General features: G+C 44.1%; 1 protein-coding gene across 1 annotated transcript in view; it reads left to right on the forward strand.

Moving 5' to 3' along the window:
- Nucleotides 1-25,792, forward strand: part of LOC139758178 (uncharacterized) — a 54,519-nt gene that overhangs the window by 20,284 nt on the left and 8,443 nt on the right. Inside the window, exons 5-6 of the mRNA XM_071679387.1 lie at nucleotides 10,092-10,158; nucleotides 16,457-16,593. Of these exons, the coding sequence (XP_071535488.1) occupies nucleotides 10,092-10,158; nucleotides 16,457-16,593 (204 nt within the window). The remainder of the gene's footprint in view (nucleotides 1-10,091; nucleotides 10,159-16,456; nucleotides 16,594-25,792) is intronic.

The following is a 25,792-nucleotide window of genomic DNA, read 5'->3' on the forward strand; positions in this document are numbered from 1 at the left end:
ACAGGAAGGTCTACACCTGACTCATTGTACCACCACCACCACAGGAAGGTCTACACCTGACTCACTGTACCACCACCACCACAGGAAGGTCTACACCTGACTCACTGCACCACCACCACCACAGGAAGGTATACACCTGACTCATTGTACCACCACCACCACAGGAAGGTCTACACCTGACTCATTGTACCACCACCACCACAGGAAGGTCTACACCTGACTCACTGTACCACCACCACCACAGGAAGGTCTACATCTGACTCACTGTACCACCACCACCACAGGAAGGTCTACACCTGACTCATTGTACCACCACCACTACAGGAAGGTATACACCTGACTCATTGTACCACCACCACCACAGGAAGGTATACACCTGACTCACTGTACCACCACCACTACAGGAAGGTATACACCTGACTCATTGTACCACCACCACCACAGGAAGGTCTACACCTGACTCATTGTACCACCACCACCACAGGAAGGTCTACACCTGACTCACTGTACCACCACCACCACAGGAAGGTCTACACCTGACTCACTGTACCACCACCACCACAGGAAGGTCTACACCTGACTCATTGTACCACCACCACCACAGGAAGGTATACACCTGATTCATTGTACCACCATCACCACAGGAAGGTATACACCTGACTCACTGTACCACCACCACCACAGGGAGGTCTACACCTGACTCACTGTACCACTACCACCACAGGAAGGTCTACACATAACTCATTGTACCACCATCACCACAGGAAGGTCAACACCTGGCTCATTGTACCACCACCACCACAGGAAGGTCTACACATGACTCATTGTATCACCATCACCACAGGAAGGTCTACACCTGACTCATTGCACCACCATCACCACAGGAAGGTCTACACATAACTCATTGTACCACCATCACCACAGGAAGGTCAACACCTGGCTCATTGTACCACCACCACCACAGGAAGGTCTACACATGACTCATTGTATCACCATCACCACAGGAAGGTCAACACCTGACTCATTGTACCACCACCACCACAGGAAGGTCTACACATGACTCATTGTACCACCACCACCACAGGAAGGTCTACACCTGACTCATTGTACCACCATCACCACAGGAAGGTCTACACCTGACTCATTGTACCACCATCACCACAGGAAGGTATACACCTGACTCACTGTACCACCACCACCACAGGAAGGTCTACACCTGACTCATTGTACCACCACCACCACAGGAAGGTCTACACCTGACTCACTGTACCACCACCACCACAGGAAGGTCTACACCTGACTCACTGCACCACCACCACCACAGGAAGGTATACACCTGACTCATTGTACCACCACCACTACAGGAAGGTCTACACCTGACTCACTGTACCACCACCACCACAGGAAGGTCTACACCTGACTCACTGCACCACCACCACCACAGGAAGGTATACACCTGACTCATTGTACCACCACCACTACAGGAAGGTCTACACCTGACTCACTGTACCACCACCACCACAGGAAGGTCTACACCTGACTCACTGTACCACCACCACCACAGGAAGGTCTACACCTGACTCACTGCACCACCACCACCACAGGAAGGTCTACACCTGACTCATTGTACCACCACCACCACAGGAAGGTCTACACCTGACTCACTGTACCACCACCACCACAGGAAGGTCTACACCTGACTCACTGTACCACCACCACCACAGGAAGGTATACACCTGACTCATTGTACCACCACCACTACAGGAAGGTATACACCTGACTCATTGTACCACCACCACCACAGGAAGGTATACACCTGACTCACTTTACCACCACCACTACAGGAAGGTATACACCTGACTCATTGTACCACCACCACCACAGGAAGGTCTACACCTGACTCATTGCACCACCACCATCACCACAGGAAGGTCTACACCTGACTCATTGTACCACCACCACCACAGGAAGGTCTACACCTGACTCATTGTACCACCACCACCACAGGAAGGTCTACACCTGACTCATTGTACCACCATCACCACAGGGAGGTCTACACCTGACTCATTGTACCACCACCACCACAGGAAGGTCTACACCTGACTCATTGCACCACCACCATCACCACAGGAAGGTCTACACCTGACTCATTGTACCACCATCACCACAGGGAGGTCTACACCTGACTCATTGCACCACCACCATCACCACAGGAAGGTCTACACCTGACTCATTGTACCACCACCACCACAGGAAGGTCTACACCTGACTCATTGCACCACCACCACCACCATAGGAAGGTCTACACCTGACTCATTGTACCACCACCACCACAGGGAGGTCTACACCTGACTCATTGCACCACCACCATCACCACAGGAAGGTCTACACCTGACTCATTGCACCACCATCACCACAGGGAGGTCTACACCTGACTCATTGCACCACCACCACCACCACAGAGAGGTCTACACCTGACTCATTGTACCACCACCACTACAGGGAGGTCTACACCTGACTCATTGTACCACCACCACCACAGGGAGGTCTGCACCTGACTCATTGCACCACCACCACCACAGGAAGGTCTACACCTGACTCATTGTACCACCAACACCACAGAGAGGTCTACACCTGACTCATTGTACCACCACCACCACAGGAAGGTCTACACATAACTCATTGCACCACCACCACCACCATAGGAAGGTCTACACCTGACTCATTGTACCACCAACACCACAGAGAGGTCTACACCTGACTCATTGTACCACCACCACCACAGGAAGGTCTACACATAACTCATTGCACCACCACCACCACCATAGGAAGGTCTACACCTGACTCATTGTACCACCAACACCACAGAGAGGTCTACACCTGACTCATTGTACCACCACCACCATAGGAAGGTCTACACCTGACTCATTGCACCACCACCACCACCATAGGGAGGTCTACACCTGACTCATTGTACCACCACCACCACCACCATAGGGAGGTCTACGCGGTGGTCAGGTGTGTAGTGCTAATCCCCGATATCTCCATAGCCAGCCTATGGTTGGCTGACCCAAGTGATGAGGATTAATACTTGTAATCATAAGTTGGGCGAAACATGGACATAAGAGTCACATTAAACTGTAAGTAAGGAGGTTAATAGTATATACAATACTTAAAAAATAAATACAGTACTTAAGAACTATATACAGTTCTTAAGAACTACATACGGCACTTAAGAACTATATACAGTACTTAAGAATTGAATATAGTACGTAAGAACTATCTACAGTTCTTAAGAACCATATACAACACTTAAAACTACATACGGTTCTTAGAAATACATACAGTACTTAAAGAAAATATTATTATTATTATTATTATTATTATTATTATTATTATTATTATTATTATTATTATTATTATTATTATCATTATTATCATTATTATTATTATTATTATTATTATTATTATTATTATTATTATTATTATATTATTGCTATTATTATTATCATTATTATTATCATTATTATTATCATCATCATTATTATTATTGTTATAATTATTGTATCATGATTATTATCAATATTATTATTGATAATAATAATATTATCATTATTATGGATTATCATTATGAATTATCCCCTTTAGTCGAACGCGACTAAAGGAGACGAGAGCGGAGGGATAGAAACCCTCCCCTCCTTGTATTTTAACTTTCAAAAAGGGGAGACAGAAGAAGGAGTCACGCAGGGAGTGCTCATCCTCCTCAAAGGCTCAGATTGGGGTGTCTAAATGTGTGTGGATGTAACCAAGATGAGAAAAAAGGAGAGATAGGTAGTATGTTTGAGGAAAGGAACCTGGATGTTTTGGCTCTGAGTGAAACGAAGCTCAAGGGTAAAGGGAAGAGTGGTTTGGGAATGTTTTGGGAGTAAAGTCACGGGGTTGGAGAGAGGACAAGAGCAAAGGAAGGAGTAGCACTACTCCTGAAACAGGAGTTGTGGGACTATGTGATAGAGTGTAAGAAAGTAAACTTTAGATTGTTATGGTTAAAGTTGATGAGAGAGATGGGTGATTATTGGTGCTATGCACCTGGGCATGAGAAGAAAGATCAGGAGAGGCAAGTGTTTTGGGAGCAGCTGAATGAGTGTGTTAGTAGTTTTGATATACGAGACCGGGATATAGTGATGGGTGATTTGACTGCAAAGATGAGTAATGTGGCAGTTGAGGGAATAATTGGTGTACATGGGTTTTCAGTGTTGTAGATGGAAATGGTGGAGAGCTTGTAGATTTGTGTGCTGAAAGAGGCCTGGTGACTGGGAATACCTGGTTTAAAAAGAGAGATATGCATAACCATACGTATGTAAGTAGGAGAGATGGCCAGAGAGCGTTATTGGATTACGTGTTAATTGATAGGCGCGCGAAAGAGAGACTTTTGATGTTAATGTGCTGAGAGGTGCAACTGGAGGGATGTCTGATCATTATCTTGTGGACGTTGTCAGAAAAGAAGAGAGTGTTGGGGTGAAAAGAGTGGTGAGAGTAAGTGAGCATGGGAAGGAGACCTGCGTGAGGAAGCACCTGGAGAGACTGAGCACAGAATGGAAAAAAGTGAGAGCAAAGGACGTAAGGGGAATGGGGGAGGAATGGGATGTATCTAGGGAAGCAGTGATGGCTTGCACAAAAGATGCTTGTGGCATGAGAAGCGTGGGAAGTGGACGGATTAGAAAGGGTAGTGAGTGGTGGAATGAAGAAGTAAGATTATTAGTGAAAGAGAAGACAGAGGCATTTAGATGATTTTTGCAGGGAAATAGGGCAAGTGACTGGGAGATGTATAAAAGAAAGAGGCAGGAGGTCAAGAGGAAGGTGCAAGAGGTGAAAATGAGGGCAAATGAGAGTTGGGGTGAGAGAGTATCATTAAATTTTAGGGAGAATAAAAAGATGTTTTGGAAGGAGGTAATAAAGTGCGTAAGACAAGAGAACAAATGGGAACATCGGTGAAGGGGGCCGATGGGGAGGTAATAACAAGTAGTGGTGATGTGAGAAGATGTAGTGAGTATTTTGAAGGTTTGTTGAATGTGTTAGATGATAGAGTGGCAGATATAGGGTGTTTTGGTCGAGGTGGTGTGCGAAGTGAGAGGGTCAGGGAGAATGATTTGGTAAAGAGAGAGGAGGTAGTGAAAGCTTTGCGGAAGATGAAAGCCGGCAAGGCGCCAGGTTTGGATGGTATTACAGTAGAATATATCAAAAAAGGGAGTGACTGTGTTATTGACTGGTTGCTGAGGGTATTCACTGTCTGTGCGGTTCATGGTGAAGTGCCTGAGAATTGGCAGAATGCATGCATAGTTCCACTGTACAAAGGTAAAGGGGATGAAGGTGAGTGTTCAAATTACAGGGTATAAGTTTGTTGAGTATTCCTGGGAAATTATACGAGAGGGTATTGATTGAGAGGGTGAAGAGATGTACAGAGCATCAGATTGGGGAAGAGCAATGTAGTTTCAGAAGTGGTAGAGGATGTGTGGATGAGGTGTTTCCTTTGAAGAATGTATATGAGAAATACATAGAAACACAAATGGATTTGTATGTAGCATTTATGGATCTCTTGACCTACTGCCTCTTTCTTTTTACATCTCCCAGTCATTTACTCTATTTCCCTGCAAAAATCGTCCAAATGCCTCCCTCTTCTTTTTCACTGATAATCTTACTTCTTCATTTCACCACTCACTACCCTTTGTAATCTGCACTCCTCCACCTTCACCTTTCTCATGCCACAAGCATCTCTTGTGCATGCCATCACTGCTCCCCCAAATACATCCCATTCCTCCCCCACTCCCCTTATGTCCTTTGCTCTCACCTTTTTCCATTCTGCACTCAGTCTCTCCTGGTACTTCCTCACACAAGTCTCCTTACGAAGCTCACTTACTCTCACCACTCTCTTCACCCCAACATTCTCTCTTCTTTTCTGACAACCTCTACAAATCTTCATCTTCGCCTCCACAAGATAATGATCAGACATCCCTGCATTTGCACCCCTCAGCACATTAACATCCAAAAGTCTCTCTTTCACGCGCCTATCAGTTAACACGTAATCCAATAACGCTCTCTGGCCATCTCTCCTACTTACATACGTATACTTATGTATATCTCTCTTTTTAAACCAGGTATTCCCAATCACCAGTCCTTTTTCAGCACACAAATCTACAGGCTCTTCACCATTTCCATTTACAACACTGAACACCCCATGTATACCAATTATTCCCTCAACTGCCACATTACTCACCTTTGCATTCAAATCACCCATCACTATAACCCGGTCTTGTGCATCAAAACCACTAACACACTCATTCAGCTGCTCCCAAAACACTTGCCTCTCATGATCTTCTTCTCATGCCCAGGTGCATATGCACCAATAATCACCCATCTCTCTCCAACAACTTTCAGTTTTACCCATATCAATCTAGAGTTTACTTTCTTACATTCTATCACATAGTCCCACAACTCCTGTTTCAGGAGTAGTGCTTCTCCTTCCCTTGCTCTTGTCCTCTCACTAACCCCTGACTTTACTCCCAAGACATTCCCAAACCACTCTTTCCCTTTACCCTTGAACTTCGTTTCACTCAGAGCCAAAACATCCAGGTTCCTTTCCTCAAACATACTACCTATCTCTCCTTTTTTCTCATCTTGGTTACATCCACACACATTTAGACACCCCAATCTGAGCCTTCGAAGAGGATGAGTACTCCCCACGTGACTCCTTCTTCTGTCTCCCCTTTTAGAAAATTAAAATACAAGGAGGGGAGGGTTTCTGACCCCCCACTCCCGTCCCCTTTAGTCGCCTTCTACGAAACGTGAGGAATGCGTGGGAAGTATTCCTTCTCCCCTATCCCCATTATCATTATTATTATTATTATTATTATTATTATTATTATCATTATTATTATTATTATTATTATCATCATTATTATTATTATTATTATTATTATTATTATTATTATTATTATTATTATTATTATTATTATTATTATTACTATTATTATCATTACTATTATTATTATTATTATTATTATTATTATTATTATTATTATTATTATTATTATTATTATTATTATTATCATTATTATTATTATTATTATTATTATTATTATTATAATTATCATTGTTATTATTATCATTATTATCATTATTATCATTATTATGATTATTATCATGATTATTATTATCATCATTATTTAGGGAATCAGTGATGGATTGCGCAAAAGATGCTTGTGGCATGAGAAGAGTGGGAGGTGGGTTGATTAGAAAGGGTAGTGAGTGGTGGGATGAAGAAGTAAGAGTATTAGTGAAAGAGAAGAGAGAGGCATTTGGACGATTTTTGCAGGGAAAAAATGAAATTGAGTGGGAGACGTATAAAAGAAAGAGACAGAAGGTCAAGAGAAAGGTGCAAGAGGTGAAAAAAAGGGCAAATGAGAGTTGGGGTGAGAGAGTATCATTAAATTTTAGGGAGAATAAAAAGATGTTCTGGAAGGAGGTAAATAAAGTGCGTAAGACAAGGGAGCAAATGGGAACTTCAGTGAAGGGCGCAAATGGGGAGGTGATAAAGTAGTGGTGATGTGAGAAGGAGATGGAGTGAGTATTTTGAAGGTTTGTTGAATGTGTTTGATGATAGAGTGGCAGATATAGGGTGTTTTGGTCGAGGTGGTGTGCAAAGTGCGAGGGTTAGGGAAAATGATTTGGTAAACAGAGAAGAGGTAGTAAAAGCTTTGCGGAAGATGAAAGCCGGCAAGGCAGCAGGTTTGGATGGTATTGCAGTGGAATATATTAAAAAAGGGGGTGACTGTATTGTTGACTGGTTGGTAAGGTTATTTAATGTATGTATGACTCATGGTGAGGTGCCTGAGGATTGGCGGAATGCGTGCATAGTGCCATTGTACAAAGGCAAAGGGGATAAGAGTGAGTGCTCAAATTACAGAGGTATAAGTTTGTTGAGTATTCCTGGCAAATTGTATGGGAGGGTATTGATTGAGAGGGTGAAGGCATGTACAGAGCATCAGATTGGGGAAGAGCAGTGTGGTTTCAGAAGTGGTAGAGGATGTGTGGATCAGGTGTTTGCTTTGAAGAATGTATGTGAGAAATACTTAGAAAAGCAAATGGATTTGTATGTAGCATTTATGGATCTGGAGAAGGCATATGATAGAGTTGATAGAGATACTCTGTGGAAGGTATTAAGAATATATGGTGTGGGAGGCAAGTTGTTAGAAGCAGTGAAAAGTTTTTATCGAGGATGTAAGGCTTGTGCACGTGTAGGAAGAGAGGAAAGTGATTGGTTCTCAGTGAATGTAGATTTGCGGCAGGGGTGTGTGATGTCTCCATGGTTTTTTAATTTGTTTATGGATGGGGTTGTTAGGGAGGTGAATGCAAGAGTTTTGGAAAGAGGGGCAAGGATGAAGTCTGTTGGGGATGAGAGAGCTTGGGAAGTGAGTCAGTTGTTGTTCGCTGATGATACAGCGCTTGTGGCTGATTCATGTGAGAAACTGCAGAAGCTGGTGACTGAGTTTGGTAAAGTGTGTGAAAGAAGAAAGTTAAGAGTAAATGTGAATAAGAGCAAGGTTATTAGGTACAGTAGGGTTGAGGGTCAAGTCAATTGGGAGGTGAGTTTGGAGAAAAACTGGAGGAAGTGAAGTGTTTTAGATATCTGGGAGTGGATCTGGCAGCGGATGGAAACATGGAAGCGGAAGTGGATCATAGGGTGGGGGAGGGGGCGAAAATTCTGGGAGCCTTGAAGAATGTGTGGAAGTCGAGAACATTATCTCGGAAAGCAAAAATGGGCATGTTTGAAGGAATAGTGGTTCCAACAATGTTGTATGGTTGCGAGGCGTGGGCTATGAATAGAGTTGTGCGCAGGAGGATGGATGTGCTGGAAATGAGATGTTTGAGGACAATGTGTGGTGTGAGGTAGTTTGATCGAGTAAGTAACGTAAGGGTAAGAGAGATGTGTGGAAATAAAAAGAGCGTGGTTGAGAGAGCAGAAGAGGGTGTTTTGAAATGGTTTGGTCACATGGAGAGAATGAGTGAGGAAAGATTGACCAAGAGGATATATGTGTCGGAGGTGGAGGGAACGAGGAGAAGAGGGAGACCAAATTGGAGGTGGAAAGATGGAGTGAAAAAGATTTTGTGTGATCGGGGCCTGAACATGCAGGAGGGTGAAAGGAGGGCAAGGAATAGAGTGAATTGGAGCGATGTGGTATACCGGGGTTGACGTGCTGTCAGTGGATTGAATCAAGGCATGTGAAGCGTCTGGGGTAAACCATGGAAAGCTGTGTAGGTATGTATATTTGCGTGTGTGGACGTATGTATATACATGTGTATGGGGGGGGGGTTGGGCCATTTCTTTCGTCTTTTTCCTTGCGCTACCTCGCAAACGCGGGAGACAGCGACAAAGCAAAAAAAAAAAAAAAAAAAAATTATTATTATTATTATTATTATTATTATTATTATTATTATTATTATTATTATTATTATCATCATCATTATAATCATTATCATTATTATTATCATTATTATCATTATCATTATTATTATTATTATTATTATTATTATTATTATTATTATTATTATTATTATCATCATCATTATCATCATTATCATTATTATTATCATTATTATCATTATCATTATTATTATTATTATTATTATTATTATTATTATTATTATTATTGTTGTTATTATTATCATCATCATTATCATCATTATCATTATTATTATCATTATTATCATTATTATTATTATTATTATTATTATTATTATTATTATTATTATTATTATTATTATTATTATTATCATCATCATTATCATCATTATCATTATTATTATTATTATTATTATCATTATTATTATTATTATTATTATTATTATTATTATTATTATTATTATTATTATTATTATTATTATTATCATTATTATTATTATTATTATTATCATTATCATTATTATTATTATTTTCATTATTATTACTATTATTCTCATTATCATTATTTAATGTTTTCCTGCCATAATACAATAATGTCCATCATTTGTGCTGACCTTATATCACGTGTCAACAGATGCTGCAAGATAATGTTGTCCAGCCCATCAACAATATTGTCGTGCCTGAAAACATTGATCCCACAAGTAAGTTGTCAGCAAGTGTTGTCACTGACACCAGAGGATCTAGCTATACCTGCATGATGACAGTTTACCGTAATATCTGGATGATGACAATGTACCGTAATATCTGGATGATGACAATGTACCGTAATATGGTGTGAAGGTTTGGATGTTGTGAATGAGTCTACATATGTGGGAGTAGTATTAGGTGAAGATAATGTTGTGAAGGATAAAGTTTAGTGTACATTTATACATAAATCTCGTAACTGTTGATGAAGTGAAGGATGTACAGTAATGTAGTGTGTGCGAGAAGGAAGTGCATGAGGGAAGTGCATGGCTGACAAGACAGGTGTGTATATGAAACCCAAAATAGTATATACAGGTCAGAGTAGATCACTAGAGAGTAGATACAGGTCAGGATAGATGGAAGATGTGACCAGTAGAGAGTATATACAGGTCAGGATAGATGGAAGATATGACCAGTAGAGAGTATGTACAGGTCAGAATAGATGGAAGATATGACCAGTAGAGAGTATATACAGGTCAGAATAGATGGAAGACATGACCAGTAGAGAGTATATACAGGTCAGAATAGATGGAAGACATGACCAGTAGAGAGTATATACAGGTCAGGATAGATGGAAGATATGATCAGTAGAGAGTATATACAGGTCAGAATAGATGGAAGACATGACCAGTAGAGAGTATATACACGTCAGGATAGATGGAAGACATGACCAGTAGAGAGTATATACAGGTCAGGATAGATGGAAGATATGACCTGTAGAGAGTATATACAGGTCAGGATAGATGAAAGATAAGACCAGTAGAGAGTATATACAGGTCAGGATAGATGGAAGATATGACCAGTAGAGCGTATATACAGGTCAGAATAGATGGAAGATATGACCAGTAGAGGGTATATACAGGTCAGAATAGATGGAAGATATGACCAGTAGAGAGTATATACAGGTCAGGATAGATGGAAGATATGACCAGAAGAGAGTATATACAGGTCAGGATAGATGGAAGATATGACCAGTAGAGAGTATATACAGGTCAGGATAGATGGAAGATATGACCAGTAGAGAGTATATACAGGTCAGGATAGATGGAAGACATGACCAGTAGAGAGTATATACAGGTCAGAATAGATGGAAGATATGACCAGTAGAGAGTATATACAGGTCAGAATAGATGGAAGATAAGACCAATAGAGAGTATATACAGGTCAGAATAGATGGAAGATATGACCAGTAGAGAGTATATACAGGTCAGAATAGATGGAAGATATGACCAGTAGAGAGTATATACAGGTCAGAGTAGATCACTAGAGAGTATATACAGGTCAGAATAGATGGAAGATATGACCAGTAGAGAGTATATACAGGTCAGAATAGATGGAAGACATGACCAGTAGAGAGTATATACAGGTCAGAATAGATGGAAGATATGACCAGTAGAGAGTATATACAGGTCAGAATAGATGGAAGACATGACCAGTAAAGAGTATATACAGGTCAGAATAGATGGAAGATATGACCAGTAGAGAGTATATACAGGTCAGGATACATCGATGTTGCATGGATGATGCATAGATGATGCATAGATGATACATAGATGATACATAGATGATGCATAGATGATGCATAGATTATAGACAGATGATAGATGATACATAGATGATGCATAGATGAATCATAGATTATAAATAGATGATAGATGATGCATAGATGATACATAGGTGATACATAGATGATGCATATATGATACATAGATGATAGATGATGCGTAGATGACACATAGATGATACATAGATGATACATAGATGATACATAGATAAATAGACGATGCATAGACGATACATAGATGATACATAGATGATAGATGATGCGTAGATGACACATAGATGATACATAGATGATGCATAGATGATGCATAGATGATACATGATGATATATAGATGATAGATGATACATAGATGATGCATAGATGATACAAAGATGATGCAATGCAAAGATGACACATAAATGATACATCATGATACATAGATGATACATAGATGATATGTAGATGATACTTAGATCATACATAGATGATACATAGATGACAGATGATGCATAGATGATGCATAGATGATACATAGATAATGCACAGATGATGCATAGATGATACATAGATAATGCATAGATGATGCATAGATGATACATAGATGATAGATGATGCATAGATGATGCATAGATGATACATAGATGATAGATGATGCATAGATGATGCATAGATGAGACATAGATAATGCATAGATGATGCATAGATGATACATAGATGATAGATGATGCATAGATGATGCATAGATGATACATAGATAATGCATAGATGATGCATAGATGATACATAGATGATAGATGATGCATAGATGATGCATAGATGATACATAGATGATAGATGATGCATAGATGATGCATAGATGATACATAGATGATTCATAGATGGTACATAGATGATATATAGATGATACGTAGATGATATATGGATAACATATCAGAGATTGAAAACACCACTCTGATTACAGCTGAATAAAGTTATTTTAATTAAATAATAGGACGGCACTCCCACCAAACCCACAGGTGAGTTAAACACCTTAACCATAGCTGAGTTAAACACTCCACCCACAGCTGAGTTGAACACCCCACCCACAGTTGTGTTAAACACCCCACCCACAGCTAAGTTAAACACCCCACCCACAGCTGAGTTAAACACCCCACCCACAGCTGAGTTAAACACCCCACCCACAGCTAAGTTAAACACCCCACCCACAGCTGAGTTAAACACCCCACCCACAGCTGAGATGAACATCCCGCCCACAGCTGTGTTGAAAACCCCACCCACAGTTGTGTTGAACAACCCACCCACAGTTGTGTTAAACATCCCACCCACAGCTGTGTTGAACACCCCACCCACAGTTGTGTTAAACAACCCACCCACAGTTGTGTTAAACATCCCACCCACAGCTGTATTGATCAATCCACCCACATCTGAGTTGAACACCCCACCCACAGTTGTGTTAAAAATCCCAACCACAGTTGTGTTAAACATCCCACCCACAGTTGTGTTAAACACCCCACCCACAGCTGAGTTGAACACCCCACCCACAGTTGTGTTAAACATCCCATCAACAGCTGTGTTGAACACCCCACCCACAGTTGTGTTAAACACCCCACCCACAGCTAAGTTAAACACCCCACCCATAACTGAGTTAAACACCCCACCCACAGCTGAGTTAAACACCCCACCCACAGCTAAGTTAAACACCCCACCCACAGCTGAATTAAAAACCCCACCCACAGCTGAGATATACATCCCGCCCACAGCTGTGTTGAAAACCCCACCCACAGTTGTGTTGAACAACCCACCCACAGTTGTGTTAAACATCCCACCCACAGCTGTGTTGAACATCCCACCCATAGTTGTGTTAAACATCCAACCCACAGCTGTGTTGATCAACCCACCCACATCTGAGTTGAACACCCCACCCACAGTTGTGTTAAACATCCCACCCACAGTTGTGTTAAACATCCCACCCACAGTTGTGTTAAACACCCCACCCACAGCTGAGTTGAACACCCTACTCACAGTTGTGTTAAACATCCCACCCACAGTTGTGTTAAACACTCCACCCACAGTTGTGTTAAACATCCCGCCCACAGTTGTGTTAAACAACCCACCCACAGCAGTGTTAAACAACCCACCCACAGTTGTGTTAAACATCCCACCCACAGCTGTGTTGAACGCCCCACCCACAGTTGTGTTAAACACCCCGCCCGCAGTTGCGTTAAAAACCCCACCCTCAGTTGTGATAAACACCGCCACCCACAGCTATGTTGAAAACCCCACCCACAGTTGTGTTAAACAACTCATCCAGAGTTGTGTTAAACAACCCATCCATAGTTGTGTTAAACATCCCACCCACAGCTGTGCTGAATACCCCACCCACAGTTGTGTTAAACACCTCACTCACAGCTGTGTTAAGCAACCCACCCACAGTTGTGATAAACAACCCACCCACAGTTGTGTTGAACACCCCACCCACAGTTGTGTTAAACACCCCACCCACAGTTGTGTTAAACATCCCACCCACAGTTGTGTTGAACACCCCATCCATAGTTGTGTTAAACATCCCACCCACAGTTGTGTTAAACACCCATACTCACAGCTGTGTTAAACACCCCACCCACAGTTGTGTTAAGCACCCCACCCACAGTTGTGTTAAGCATGCCACCCACAGTTGTGTTAAGCATGCCACCCACAGTTGTGTTAAACACCCCACCCATAGCTGAGTTGAACATCCCAACCACAGTTGTGTTAAACATCCCACCCACAGCTGTGTTCGACACCCCACCCACAGCTGTGTTGAACACCCCCCCACAGTTGTGTTAAACACCCATCCACAGTTGTGTTAAACACCCCACTCACAGCTGTGTTGAACATCCCACTCACAGCTGTGTTGAACATCCCACCCACAGTTGTGTTAAACACCCCACCCACAGTTGTGTTAAACAACCCACCCACAGCTGTGTTGAACATCCCAACCACAGTTGTGTTAAACATCCCACCCACAGCTGTGTTCAACACCCCACCCACAGCTGTGTTGAACACCCCACCCACAGTTGTGTTAAACACCCATCCACAGTTGTGTTAAACACCCCACTCACAGCTGTGTTGAACATCCCACTCACAGCTGTGTTGAACATCCCACCCACAGTTGTGTTAAACACCCCACCCACAGCTGTGTTAAACACCCCACCCACAGCTGTGTTGAACATCCCACCCACAGTTGTGTTAAAGACCCCACTCAGTTGTGTTAAACACCCCACTCACAGTTGTGTTAAACACCCCACTCACGGTTGTGTTAAACACCCCACCCACAGCTGTGTTGAACACCCCACCCACAGTTGTGTTGAACATCCCACCCACAGTTGTGTTGAACACCCCACCCACAGCTGTGTTGAACACCCCACCCACAGTTGTGTTGAACACCCCACCCACAGCTGTGTTGAACACCCCACCCACAGTTGTGTTGAACACCCCACCCACAGCTGTGTTAAAGACTCCACTCAGTTGTGTTAAACATCCCACTCACAGTTGTGTTAAACACCCCACCCACAGTTGTGTTGAACACCCCACCCACAGTTGTGTTGAACACCCCACCCACAGCTGTGTTGAACATCCCACCCACAGCTGTGTTGAACATCCCAACCACAGTTGTGTTGAACACCCCACCCACAGCTGTGTTGAACACCCCACCCACAGCTGTGTTGAACACCCCACCCACAGCTGTGTTGAACACCCCACCCACAGCTGTGTTGAACATCCCACCCACAGCTGTGTTGAACACCCCACCCACAGCTGTGTTGAACACCCCACCCACAGCTGTGTTAAACACCCCACCCACAGTTGTGTTGAACACCCCACTCACAGTTGTGTTAAACATCCCACCCACAGTTGTGTTGAACACCCCACTCACAGTTGTGTTAAACATCCCACCCACAGCTGTGTTGAACACCCCACTCACAGTTGTGTTAAACATCCCACCCACAGCTGTGTTGAACACCCCACTCACAGTTGTGTTAAACACCCCACCCACAGCTGTGTTGAACACCCCACCCACAGCTGTGTTGAACACCCCACCCACAGCTGTGTTAAACACCCCACCCACAGTTGTGTTGAACACCCCACTCACAGTTGTGTTAAACATCCCACCCACAGCTGTGTTGAACACCCTACTCACAGTTGTGTTAAACACCCCACCCACAGCTGTGTTGAACACCCCACCCACAGCTGTGTTGAACACCCCACCCACAGCTGTGTTAAACACCCCACCCACAGTTGTGTTGAACACCCCACTCACAGTTGTGTTAAACACCCCACCCACAGCTGTGTTGAACAACCCACCCACAGCTGTGTTGAACACCCCACCCACAGCTGTGATGAACACCCCACCCACAGCTGTGTTGAACACCCCACTCAGAGCTGTGGTGAACACCCCACCCACAGCTGTGTTGAACACCCCACCCACAGCTGTGTTGAACACCCCACCCACAGCTGTGTTGAACACCCCACCCACAGCTGTGTTGAACACCTGGGGTGTGTAAATCGTCCACAAGATAAATCTTGGTTTTCATCCTGCTTTTTTATTATTGTAGATGACATCACAGATAATGATAGATGACGTCATCACCCTTAACGAGCCTGACTGTATGTTGTTGAATGATAGCTGACGTCATCAGAGTTAACAAGCTTGACTGTGTGTTGTTCTAACCAGGAGACAACCTGAACGAGAGTCTCCACCTTGCTGAGGAGTTGATCGTCCTTCTGAACAAGACCATCCAACACCCACAGTGCCCCACCATGTTCACCCTGGTGGGCGACCAGTGCATCTCTCTCTTCTTCATGGGCAGCGTGAGTATCTCTCTCTCTCTCTCTCTCTCTCTCTCTCTCTCTCTCTCTCTCTCTCTCTCTCTCTCTCTCTCTCTCTCTCTCTCTCTCTCTCTCTCTCTCTCTCTCTCTCTCTCTCTCTCTCTCTCTCTCTCTCTCTCTCTCTCTCTCTCTCTCTCTCACACACACAGTCTCTATATAGCTCCTCCCCAAGTCTCTCTGTACCTCCACCCTCAATCCCTCTGTACGTCCTTCCTCAGTCTCACTGTTCCTCCTCCCCAAGTCTCTCTGTACGTCCTCCCTCAGTCTCTCTGTACGTCCTCCCTAAGTCTCTCTGTTCCTCCTCCCCAAGTCTCTCTGTACCTCCTCCCTCAGTCTCTCTGTACGTCCTCCCTCAGTCTCTCTCTGCGTCCTCCCTAAGTCTCTCTGTTCCACCTCCCCAAGTCTCTCTGTACCTCCTCCCTCAGTCTCTCTGTTCCTTCTCACCAATTCTCTCTGTACGTCCTCCCTAAGTCTCTCTGTTCCACCTCCCCAAGTTTCTCTGTACCTCATCCCTCAGTTTATCTGTTCCTCCTCCCCAGTCTTTCTGTACGTCCTCCATCAGTCTCTCTGTACCTCCTCCCCAAGTCTCTCTGTACGTCCTCCTTCAGTCTCTCTGTACGTCCTCCCTCATTCTCTCTGTACTTCCTCCCTCAGTCTCGCTGTACCTCCTCCCTCAGTCTATCTGTACGTCGTCCCTCATTCTCTCTGTGCCTCCTCCCTCAGTCTCGCTGTACCTCATCCCTTAGTCTCTCTGTACGTCCTCTCTCAGTCTCTCTGTTCCTCCTCTCCAAGTCTCTCTGTACCACCTCCATCAGTCTCTCTGTGCGTCCTCCCCAAGTCTCTCTGTACGTCCTCACTCAGTCTATCTGTACCTACTCCCTCAGTCTCTCTTTACGACCTCCTTAATTCTCTCCGTACGTCCTCCTTCAGTCTCTCTGTGCTTCCTCCCCAAGTCTCTATGTACCTCCTCCCTCACTCTCTCTGTACACCCACCCCAGGTCTCTCTGTGCCTCTTCCCTCAGACTCTCCATACCTCCTCCCAAAGTCTCTGTAACTCCTCCTTCAGTCTCTCTGTACCTCCTCCCTAAGTCTCTATATACCTCTTCTCTCAGTCTCTTTGTCCCTCCTCTTTCAGTCTCTGTACAGTCTCCCTCTGTCTCTCTGTACCTCCTCCCCAAGACTCTCTGTACATCCTCCATTAGTCACTCTGTACCTCCTTCCCAAGTCTCTCTGTAAGTTCTCCCTCAGTCTCTCTGTACGTCCTGTCGAAGTCTCTATGTACCTCCTACCTCTGTCTCTCTGTACCTCATTATTCAGTCTCTCTGTACGTCCTCCCTCAGTCTCTCTGCACCTCCTCCCCAAGTCTCTCTGTACATCCTCCCTCATTCTCTCTATACCTCCTGTTCCAGTGTCTCTTTACCTCCTCCCTCAGTCTCTCATAACGTCCTCCCTCAGTCTCTCCGTACTTCCTCCTCAAGTGTCTATGTACCTCCTCCCTGAGTCTCTCTGTACCTCCTTTACATCTATCTCTCCGTACCCCCTCCCTCAGTCTATCTGTATCTCCTCTTTCAGTCTCTTTGTACGTCCTCCCTCTGCCTCTCTGTACCTCCTGCCCATGTCTCTCTGTAAATCCTCCCTCATTCTCTCTGTACCCTCTCCCCAAGTGTCTCTGTACCTCCTCCTTCAGTCTCTCTGTACCTTCTCCCCAAGTCTCTCTGTACATCCTCCATCAGTCTCTTTTTACCTACTCCCCAAGTCTCTCTGTACGTTCTCCCTCAGTCTCTCCGTACCTCCTCCCCAAGTCTCTATATACCTCCTCCCTCAGTCTCTCTGTACCTCCTCCCTCGGTCTCTCCGCACGTCCTCCCTAAGTCTTTCTGTACCTCTTCCCCAAGTCTCTCTGTACATCCTCCCTTATTCTCTCTATACCTCCTCTTTCAGTGTCTCTTTACGTCCTCCCTCACTCTCTCAGTACGTCCATTCTCAATCTCTCTGTACCTCCTCCCTCAGTCTCGCTGTACCTCCTCCCTCAGTCTCTCTGTACCTCCTCCCCCAGTCTCACTGTACCTTCTCCCCCAGTCTCGCTGTACCTCCTTCCTCATTCTCTCTGTACATCCTCCCTCAGTCTCTCAGTTCCTCCTTCCCAAGTCTCTCTGTACCTCCTCCCTAAGTCTCTCTGTTCCTCCTCCCCAAGTCTCTGTGTACGTCCTTCTCAGTCTCTCTCTACATCCTCCCTTAGTCTCTCTGTACCTTCTCCCTCAGTCTCTATGTACCTTCTCACCCTCTATCTCTCTGTACTTCCTCCCCAAGTCTCTCTGTACGTCCTTCCACGGTCTCTGTACCTCCTCCTTCAGTCTCTCTTTACGTCATTCCTCAGTCTCTCTGTACGTCCTACCTCAGTCTCTCCTTACCTCCTCCCCAGGTCTCTCTGTACATCCTCCCTCAGTCTCTCTCTACCTCTTCCCTCAGTCTCGCTGTACCTCCTCCCTCAGTCTCTCAGTACTTCCTCCCTCAGTCTCGATGTACCTCCTCCCTCAGTCTCTGTACGTCCTCCTTCAGTCTCTCTGTACCTCGTCAGCAAGTCTCTCTCTACCTCCTCCCTCAGTCTCTCTGTTTCTCATCCCCAAGACTCTGTGTACGTCCTCCCACGTCTGTTTACCTCCTCCTTCAGTCTCTCTGTAAGTCCTCCCTCAGTCACTTTGCCTCTCGTCAGGAAGTCTATCTGTACTTCCTCTCTCAGTCTCTATGTATCTTCTTCACAAGTCTCTCTCTACCTCCTACCCAAATCTGTCTGTACGTGCTCCTAAGCCTCTCTGTACCTTCCCCCCCCCCCCCCCAGTTCTCTCTGTACCTCCTCCCTAAGTCTCTTTTTACGTCCTCCCTCAGTATCTCTGTACGTTCCCCCCCCCCTCAGTCTCTCTGAATCTCCTCCCTATGTCTCTCTGTACCTCCTCCCTCAGTCTCTCTGTACCTCTTCCACAAGTCTCTCTGTATCTCCTCCCTCAGTCTCTCTGTACATCTTCCCCAGGTCTCTCTGTATCTCTTCCCTCAGTGTCTCTGTACCTCCTCCCCAGGTCTCTCTGTACCTCTTCCCTCAGTCTCTCAGTACCTCCTCCCCAAGTCTCTCTGTGCCTCCTCCTTCAGTCTCTCTGTACCTCCTCTCTAAGTCTCTTTGTACCTCCTCCCTCATTCTCTCTGTACCTCCTCCCTCAGTCTCTCTGTACATCCTCCCCAAGTCTCTCTGTACTCCCTCCCACAGTCTCTCTGAATCTCCTCCCTATGTCTCTCTGTACCTCTTCCCTCAGTCTCTCAGTACTTCCTCCCCAATTCTCTCTGTACCACCTCTTTCAGTCTCTCTGTACCTCCTCCCTAAGTCTCTTTGTACCTCCTCCCTCATTCTCTCTGTACCTCCTCCCTTAGTCTCTCTGAACCTCCTCCCCAAGTCTCTCTGTACGTCCTCACTCAGACTTTCTGTACCTCCTCCCTAAGTCTCTCTGTACCTCCTCCCTCAGTCTCTCTGTACTTCCTCCCTCTGTCTCTCTGTACCTCCTCCCCAAGTCTCTCTCTACGTTCTCTCTGTTCCTCGTCAGCAATTCTCTGTGTACCTTCTCCCTCATTCTCTCTGTACGTCCTCATTCAGTCTCTCTCTACCTCCTCCCTAAGTCTCTCTGTACCTCCTCCATCAGTCTCTCTGTACTTCTTCGCTCTGTCTCTCTGTACCTCCTGCCTCAGTCTCTCTGTTCATCCTCTCCAAGTCTCTCTGTACGTCCTCCCTCAATCTCACTCTACCTCCTACTCTGGTCTCTCTGTACCTCCTCCCTCAGTCTCTATGTACCTTCTCACCCTCAATCTCTATACTTCCTCTCCAAATCTCTCTCTACGTCATCCCACGGTCTCTGTACCCCCTCCTTCAGTCTCTCTGTACGTCCTCCCTCAGTCTCTCTGCACTTCGTCAGGAAGTCTCTCTGTACCTCGCCCCTCATTCTCTATGTACCTCCTCCCTCAGTCTCACTGTACCTCCTCCCCAAATCTCTCTGTACGTCCTCCTAAGTCTCTCTGTACCTCCTCCCCAAGTCTCTCTGTACCTCCTAACTCAGTCTCTCTGTCCCTCCTCCTCAAACTCTCTGTATCTCCTCCCCAAGTCTCTCTGTACGTCCTCCTTCAGTCTCTTTGTACTTCCTCCCTAGATCTCTCTTTACCTCCTCCCTAAGTCTCTTTTTACGTCCTCCCTCAGTCTCTCTGTACGTTCCCCCTCAGTCTCTGTGAACCTCCTCCCTATGTCTCTCTTTACATCCTCCCTCAGTCTCTCTGTACCTCCTACACAAGTCTCTCTGTACCTCCTCCCTCAGTCTCTCTGTACTTCCTCCCCAAGTCTCTCTGTACCTCTTCCCTCAGTCTCTCTGTACCTCCTCCCTAAGCCTTTTCGTATCTCCTCCCTCAGTCCCTGTGTACCTTCTCTTTCATTCTCTCTAAGGGTTCTCCCTCAGTCTCTCTGTACCTCCTCCCCAAGTCTCTCTGTACATCCTCCCTCACTCTCTACCTCCTCCCCAGGTCTCTCTGTACCTCCTCCCTCAGTCTCTCTGTACCTCCTCCCTAAGTCTCTTTGTACGTCCTCACTCAGTCTCTCTGTACGTTCCCCGTCAGTCTCTCTGTACCTCTTCCCCAAGTCTCTCTGTACCTCCTCCCTCAGTCTCTCTGTACCTCCTCCACAAGTCTCTCTTTACCTCGTCAGCATGTCTCTCTGTACCCCCTCCCTGAGTCTCTCTGTAGGGCGTCCCTCAGTCTCTCTGTACCTCCTCTCCAAGTGATGAGGTTGTACTATCCTCCACATTCTCAAACATCATTCAGTTTCACGTACATCTTCCACAATCTTCCACAACCTTAATGCCTCAGCATGATTGACCTCTTTATATCATTCACAGTCAATTTGTGGAATAGTTAACAAACTCAGCTGCTCATTTTCTTGTCCACAGAATGTATTGTCAAGAATCACTTCTTCATCTTCCTTAACTTCCTACAAACATACCTTGTCCTCTTGTACCGTCCAGCTCCAGGTTGTGCTCATGAGTCCTGTACAACACATCCTGTACAACACAACCATATCACTTCTCTACTGTACTGTACATATACAGTTACACACTCTACTGTACACACTTGATATAGTGACACACACTACTGCGCTGTACATCCTTGATATGCAGTCACACATCCTAATGTGCTGCACAGACTTGACATACACTCACACACTCTACTCTACTGTACACACTTGACATACACTCACACACTCTACTCTAATGTACATACTTGATATACAGTCACACACCCTACTGTGCTGCACACAGTTGACATACACTCACACACCCTACTGTACTGTACATACGTGATATACAGTAACACACCCTACTCTACTGTACATAAGTGATATAGAGTCACACACCCTACTGAGCTGTACACACATGATATACAGTCACACACCCTACTGTACTGTACACACTTGATATACAGTCAAACACCCTACTATACTGTACATAATTGACTTGCAGTCACACACCCTACTGTACTGTACACTATTGATATACAGTCAGACACCCTATTGTACTGTACATAATTGACTTGCAGTCACACGCCCTACTGTACTGTACACAATTGATATACAGTCAGACACCCTATTGTATTGTACACACTTGATATAGAGTCACACACCCGACTGTACTGTACACACTTGATATAGAGGCACACATCCTACTTTACTGTACACCCTTGGCATACAGTCATACACCCTACTGTACTGTACAAACTGACATACAGTCATACACCCTACTGTAATGTACATACATGATATACAGTCACACACCCTACTGTACTGTACATACTTGACTGTACACTATTTGATATGCAGACACACACCCTACTGTACTGTACACTCTTGATATACAGTCAAACATTCTACTGTACTGTACATACTTGATATACAGTTACACTCCCTACTTTCCACACGTGATATACATACAGACACCTTACTGTGCTGTACACACTTTATATAGAGTAACACACCCTACTGTACTGTACACACTAGACATGAAGGCACACGTTCCACTGTAATGTACAAACTTGACATACAGTCATACACCCTACTGCACAGTACACACTTGATATACAGTCACACACCCTACTGTACTGCATATACTTGATATACGGTAAAACACCCTACTCTACTGTACAAACTTGACACAGTCATACACCCTACTGTACTGTACATATCTGATATACAGTCACAAATCCTACTCTACTGTACATACTTTATATACAGTCACACATCCTACTCTACTGTACATACTTGATATACAGACACAATCCAACTCTAGCGTAGACACTTCATATACAGTCGCACAGCCTACTATACTGTACACACATAATATACAGTCACACACCCTACTGTATTGTTCACACTTAATATAGTCACACACCCTACTGTACTGTAAACACTTGTATACAGTCACCCACCCTACTCTAGTGTACACACTTAATATACAATCACACACCTTACTGTACTATGCACACTTGATATACAGTCACACACCCTACTGTACTGTACAAACGTGAAATAGAGTCACACACTCTACTGTACTGTACACACTTAATGTAGAGTCACACACCTTACTGTACTGTACATATTTGATATACAGTCACACACCTTACTGTACTGTACATACTTGATATACAGTCACACACCCTGCTGGACTGTACACACTTCACATACAAACACCCTACTGTACTCTACACACTTGATATACAGTGACACATCCTACTGTACTGTACACATTTAATATAGAGTTAAACACCCTACTGTACTGTACACGCTTGATATAGAGTCACACACTACTGGACTGTAAACACTTGATATACAGTCACACACCCTACTGTAATGTACACACTTGATATACAGTCACACCCCTATTGTACTGTACGCTCTTAATACAGAGTTAAACACTCTACTGTACTCTGCACACTTGATATATACAGTCACACCCTTACTGTACTGTATACACTAAATATAGTCATACACCCTACTGTACTGTACACACTTGATATACAGTCACACACCCTACTCTAGTGTACACATATGATATACAGTCACAAACCCTACTGCACTGTACACACTTGATGTAGAGTCACACACCCTACTCTGCTGTACATAAGTCATATACAGTCACACACCCTACTGTACTCTACACTCTTGATATACAGTCACACATTCTGCATTACTGAACACACTTGACATACAGTTACACACCCTACCTTACTGTACACACTTGATATAGTCACACATTCTACTGTATTGCACACACTTGATATACAGTCATACACCATACTGTACTGTACACACTTGATACACAGTCAGACACCCTACTGTACTGTACACACTTGGTATAGTCACACACCCTACTGTACTGTACACACTGGATATACTATCACACATCCTACTGTACTGTACATACTTGATATAAAGTCAAACACCCTACTATACTGTACACACTTGAAATGCAGTCACACACCCTACTGTACGGTACACACTTGATATACACTCACACACCCTACTGTACTGTACATATTTGACATGCAGTCACACCCTACTGTACTGTACACACTTGATATACAGTCAGACACCCTACTGTACTGTACAAACTTGATATAATCACACACCCAACTGTACTGTGCACACTTGATATAGAGGCACACATCCTACTTTACTGTACACCCTTGACATACAGTCATACACCCTACTGTACTGTACAAACTTGATATACAGTCACACACCCTAATGTTCTCTACATACTTCATATACAGTCAAACATCCACTATCATGTACACCCTTGAAATACAGTCACACACTCTACTATACTGTACACACTTGATACACGCTTACACACCCTACTGTACTTTACATACTTGACATACAGTCACACACCCTACTGTACTGTAAACACTTGATATACAGTCACGCAACCTACTCTAGTGTTCACACTTGATATACAGTCACACACTTTACTATACTCTACCCACCTGATATACAGTCACACACTTTACTATACTCTACCCACCTGATATACAGTCACACATCCTACTGTACTGGACACACTTGATATACAGTCACACACCCTACTGTACGGTAGACACTTGATATACAGTCACATATCCTACTCTACTCTACAAACTTGATATACAGTCACAATCCTACTATAGCGTACCCCTCTTGATATACAGTCACACACCCTATTGTACTGTACACCCTTGATATACAGTCACACACTCTACCGTACCGTAGATACTTGATATACAGTCACACATCCTACTGTACTCTGCATACTTGATATACAGTCTCAATCCTGGTATAGTGTACACACGATATACAGTCACACACCCTACTGTATTGTACATACTTGATATACAGTCAAACACCCTACTATCCTGTACATAATTGTAATTCAGTCACACACCCTACTGTGCTGTACACACTTGATATACACTCACACACCCTACTGTACTGTAAACACTTGATATACAGTCACACAACCTACTCTAGTGTACACACTTGATATACAGTCACACATCCACCTGTACTGTACACACTTGACATACAGTCACACACCCTACTGTACTGTACACACGACGTACAGTCACACATCCTACTGTACTCTACATACTTGACATACAGTCACACACCCTACAGTACTGCATACACTTGAGATACAGTCACACACCCTACTGTACTGTACACTCTTGATATACAGTCACATTTCACATACAGTCGCACACCCTACTGTGCTGTACATACTTGACATACAGTTACACAACCTACTGTACTGTACATACTTGAAATACAGTCACACACCCTACTTAGTGTACACATTTGATATACAGTCACACACCCTTATTTACTATACACACTTGTAATACAATCAGACACCCTACTGTACTGTACATACTTGATATAGAGTCACACATCCTATTGTACTGTACTCACTTGACATAGAGGCACACATCCTACTGTAATGTATAACCTTGACATACAGTCATACACCCTACTGTACTGTACACACTTAATATACAGTCGCACACCCTACTGTACTGTACATGCTTGATATACAGTCAAACATCCTACTATACTCTACACACTTGAA

The sequence above is a fragment of the Panulirus ornatus genome, chromosome 29, assembly GCF_036320965.1.
Source record: "Panulirus ornatus isolate Po-2019 chromosome 29, ASM3632096v1, whole genome shotgun sequence".
In the NCBI taxonomy this organism is placed as follows: Eukaryota; Metazoa; Arthropoda; class Malacostraca; order Decapoda; family Palinuridae; genus Panulirus; species Panulirus ornatus.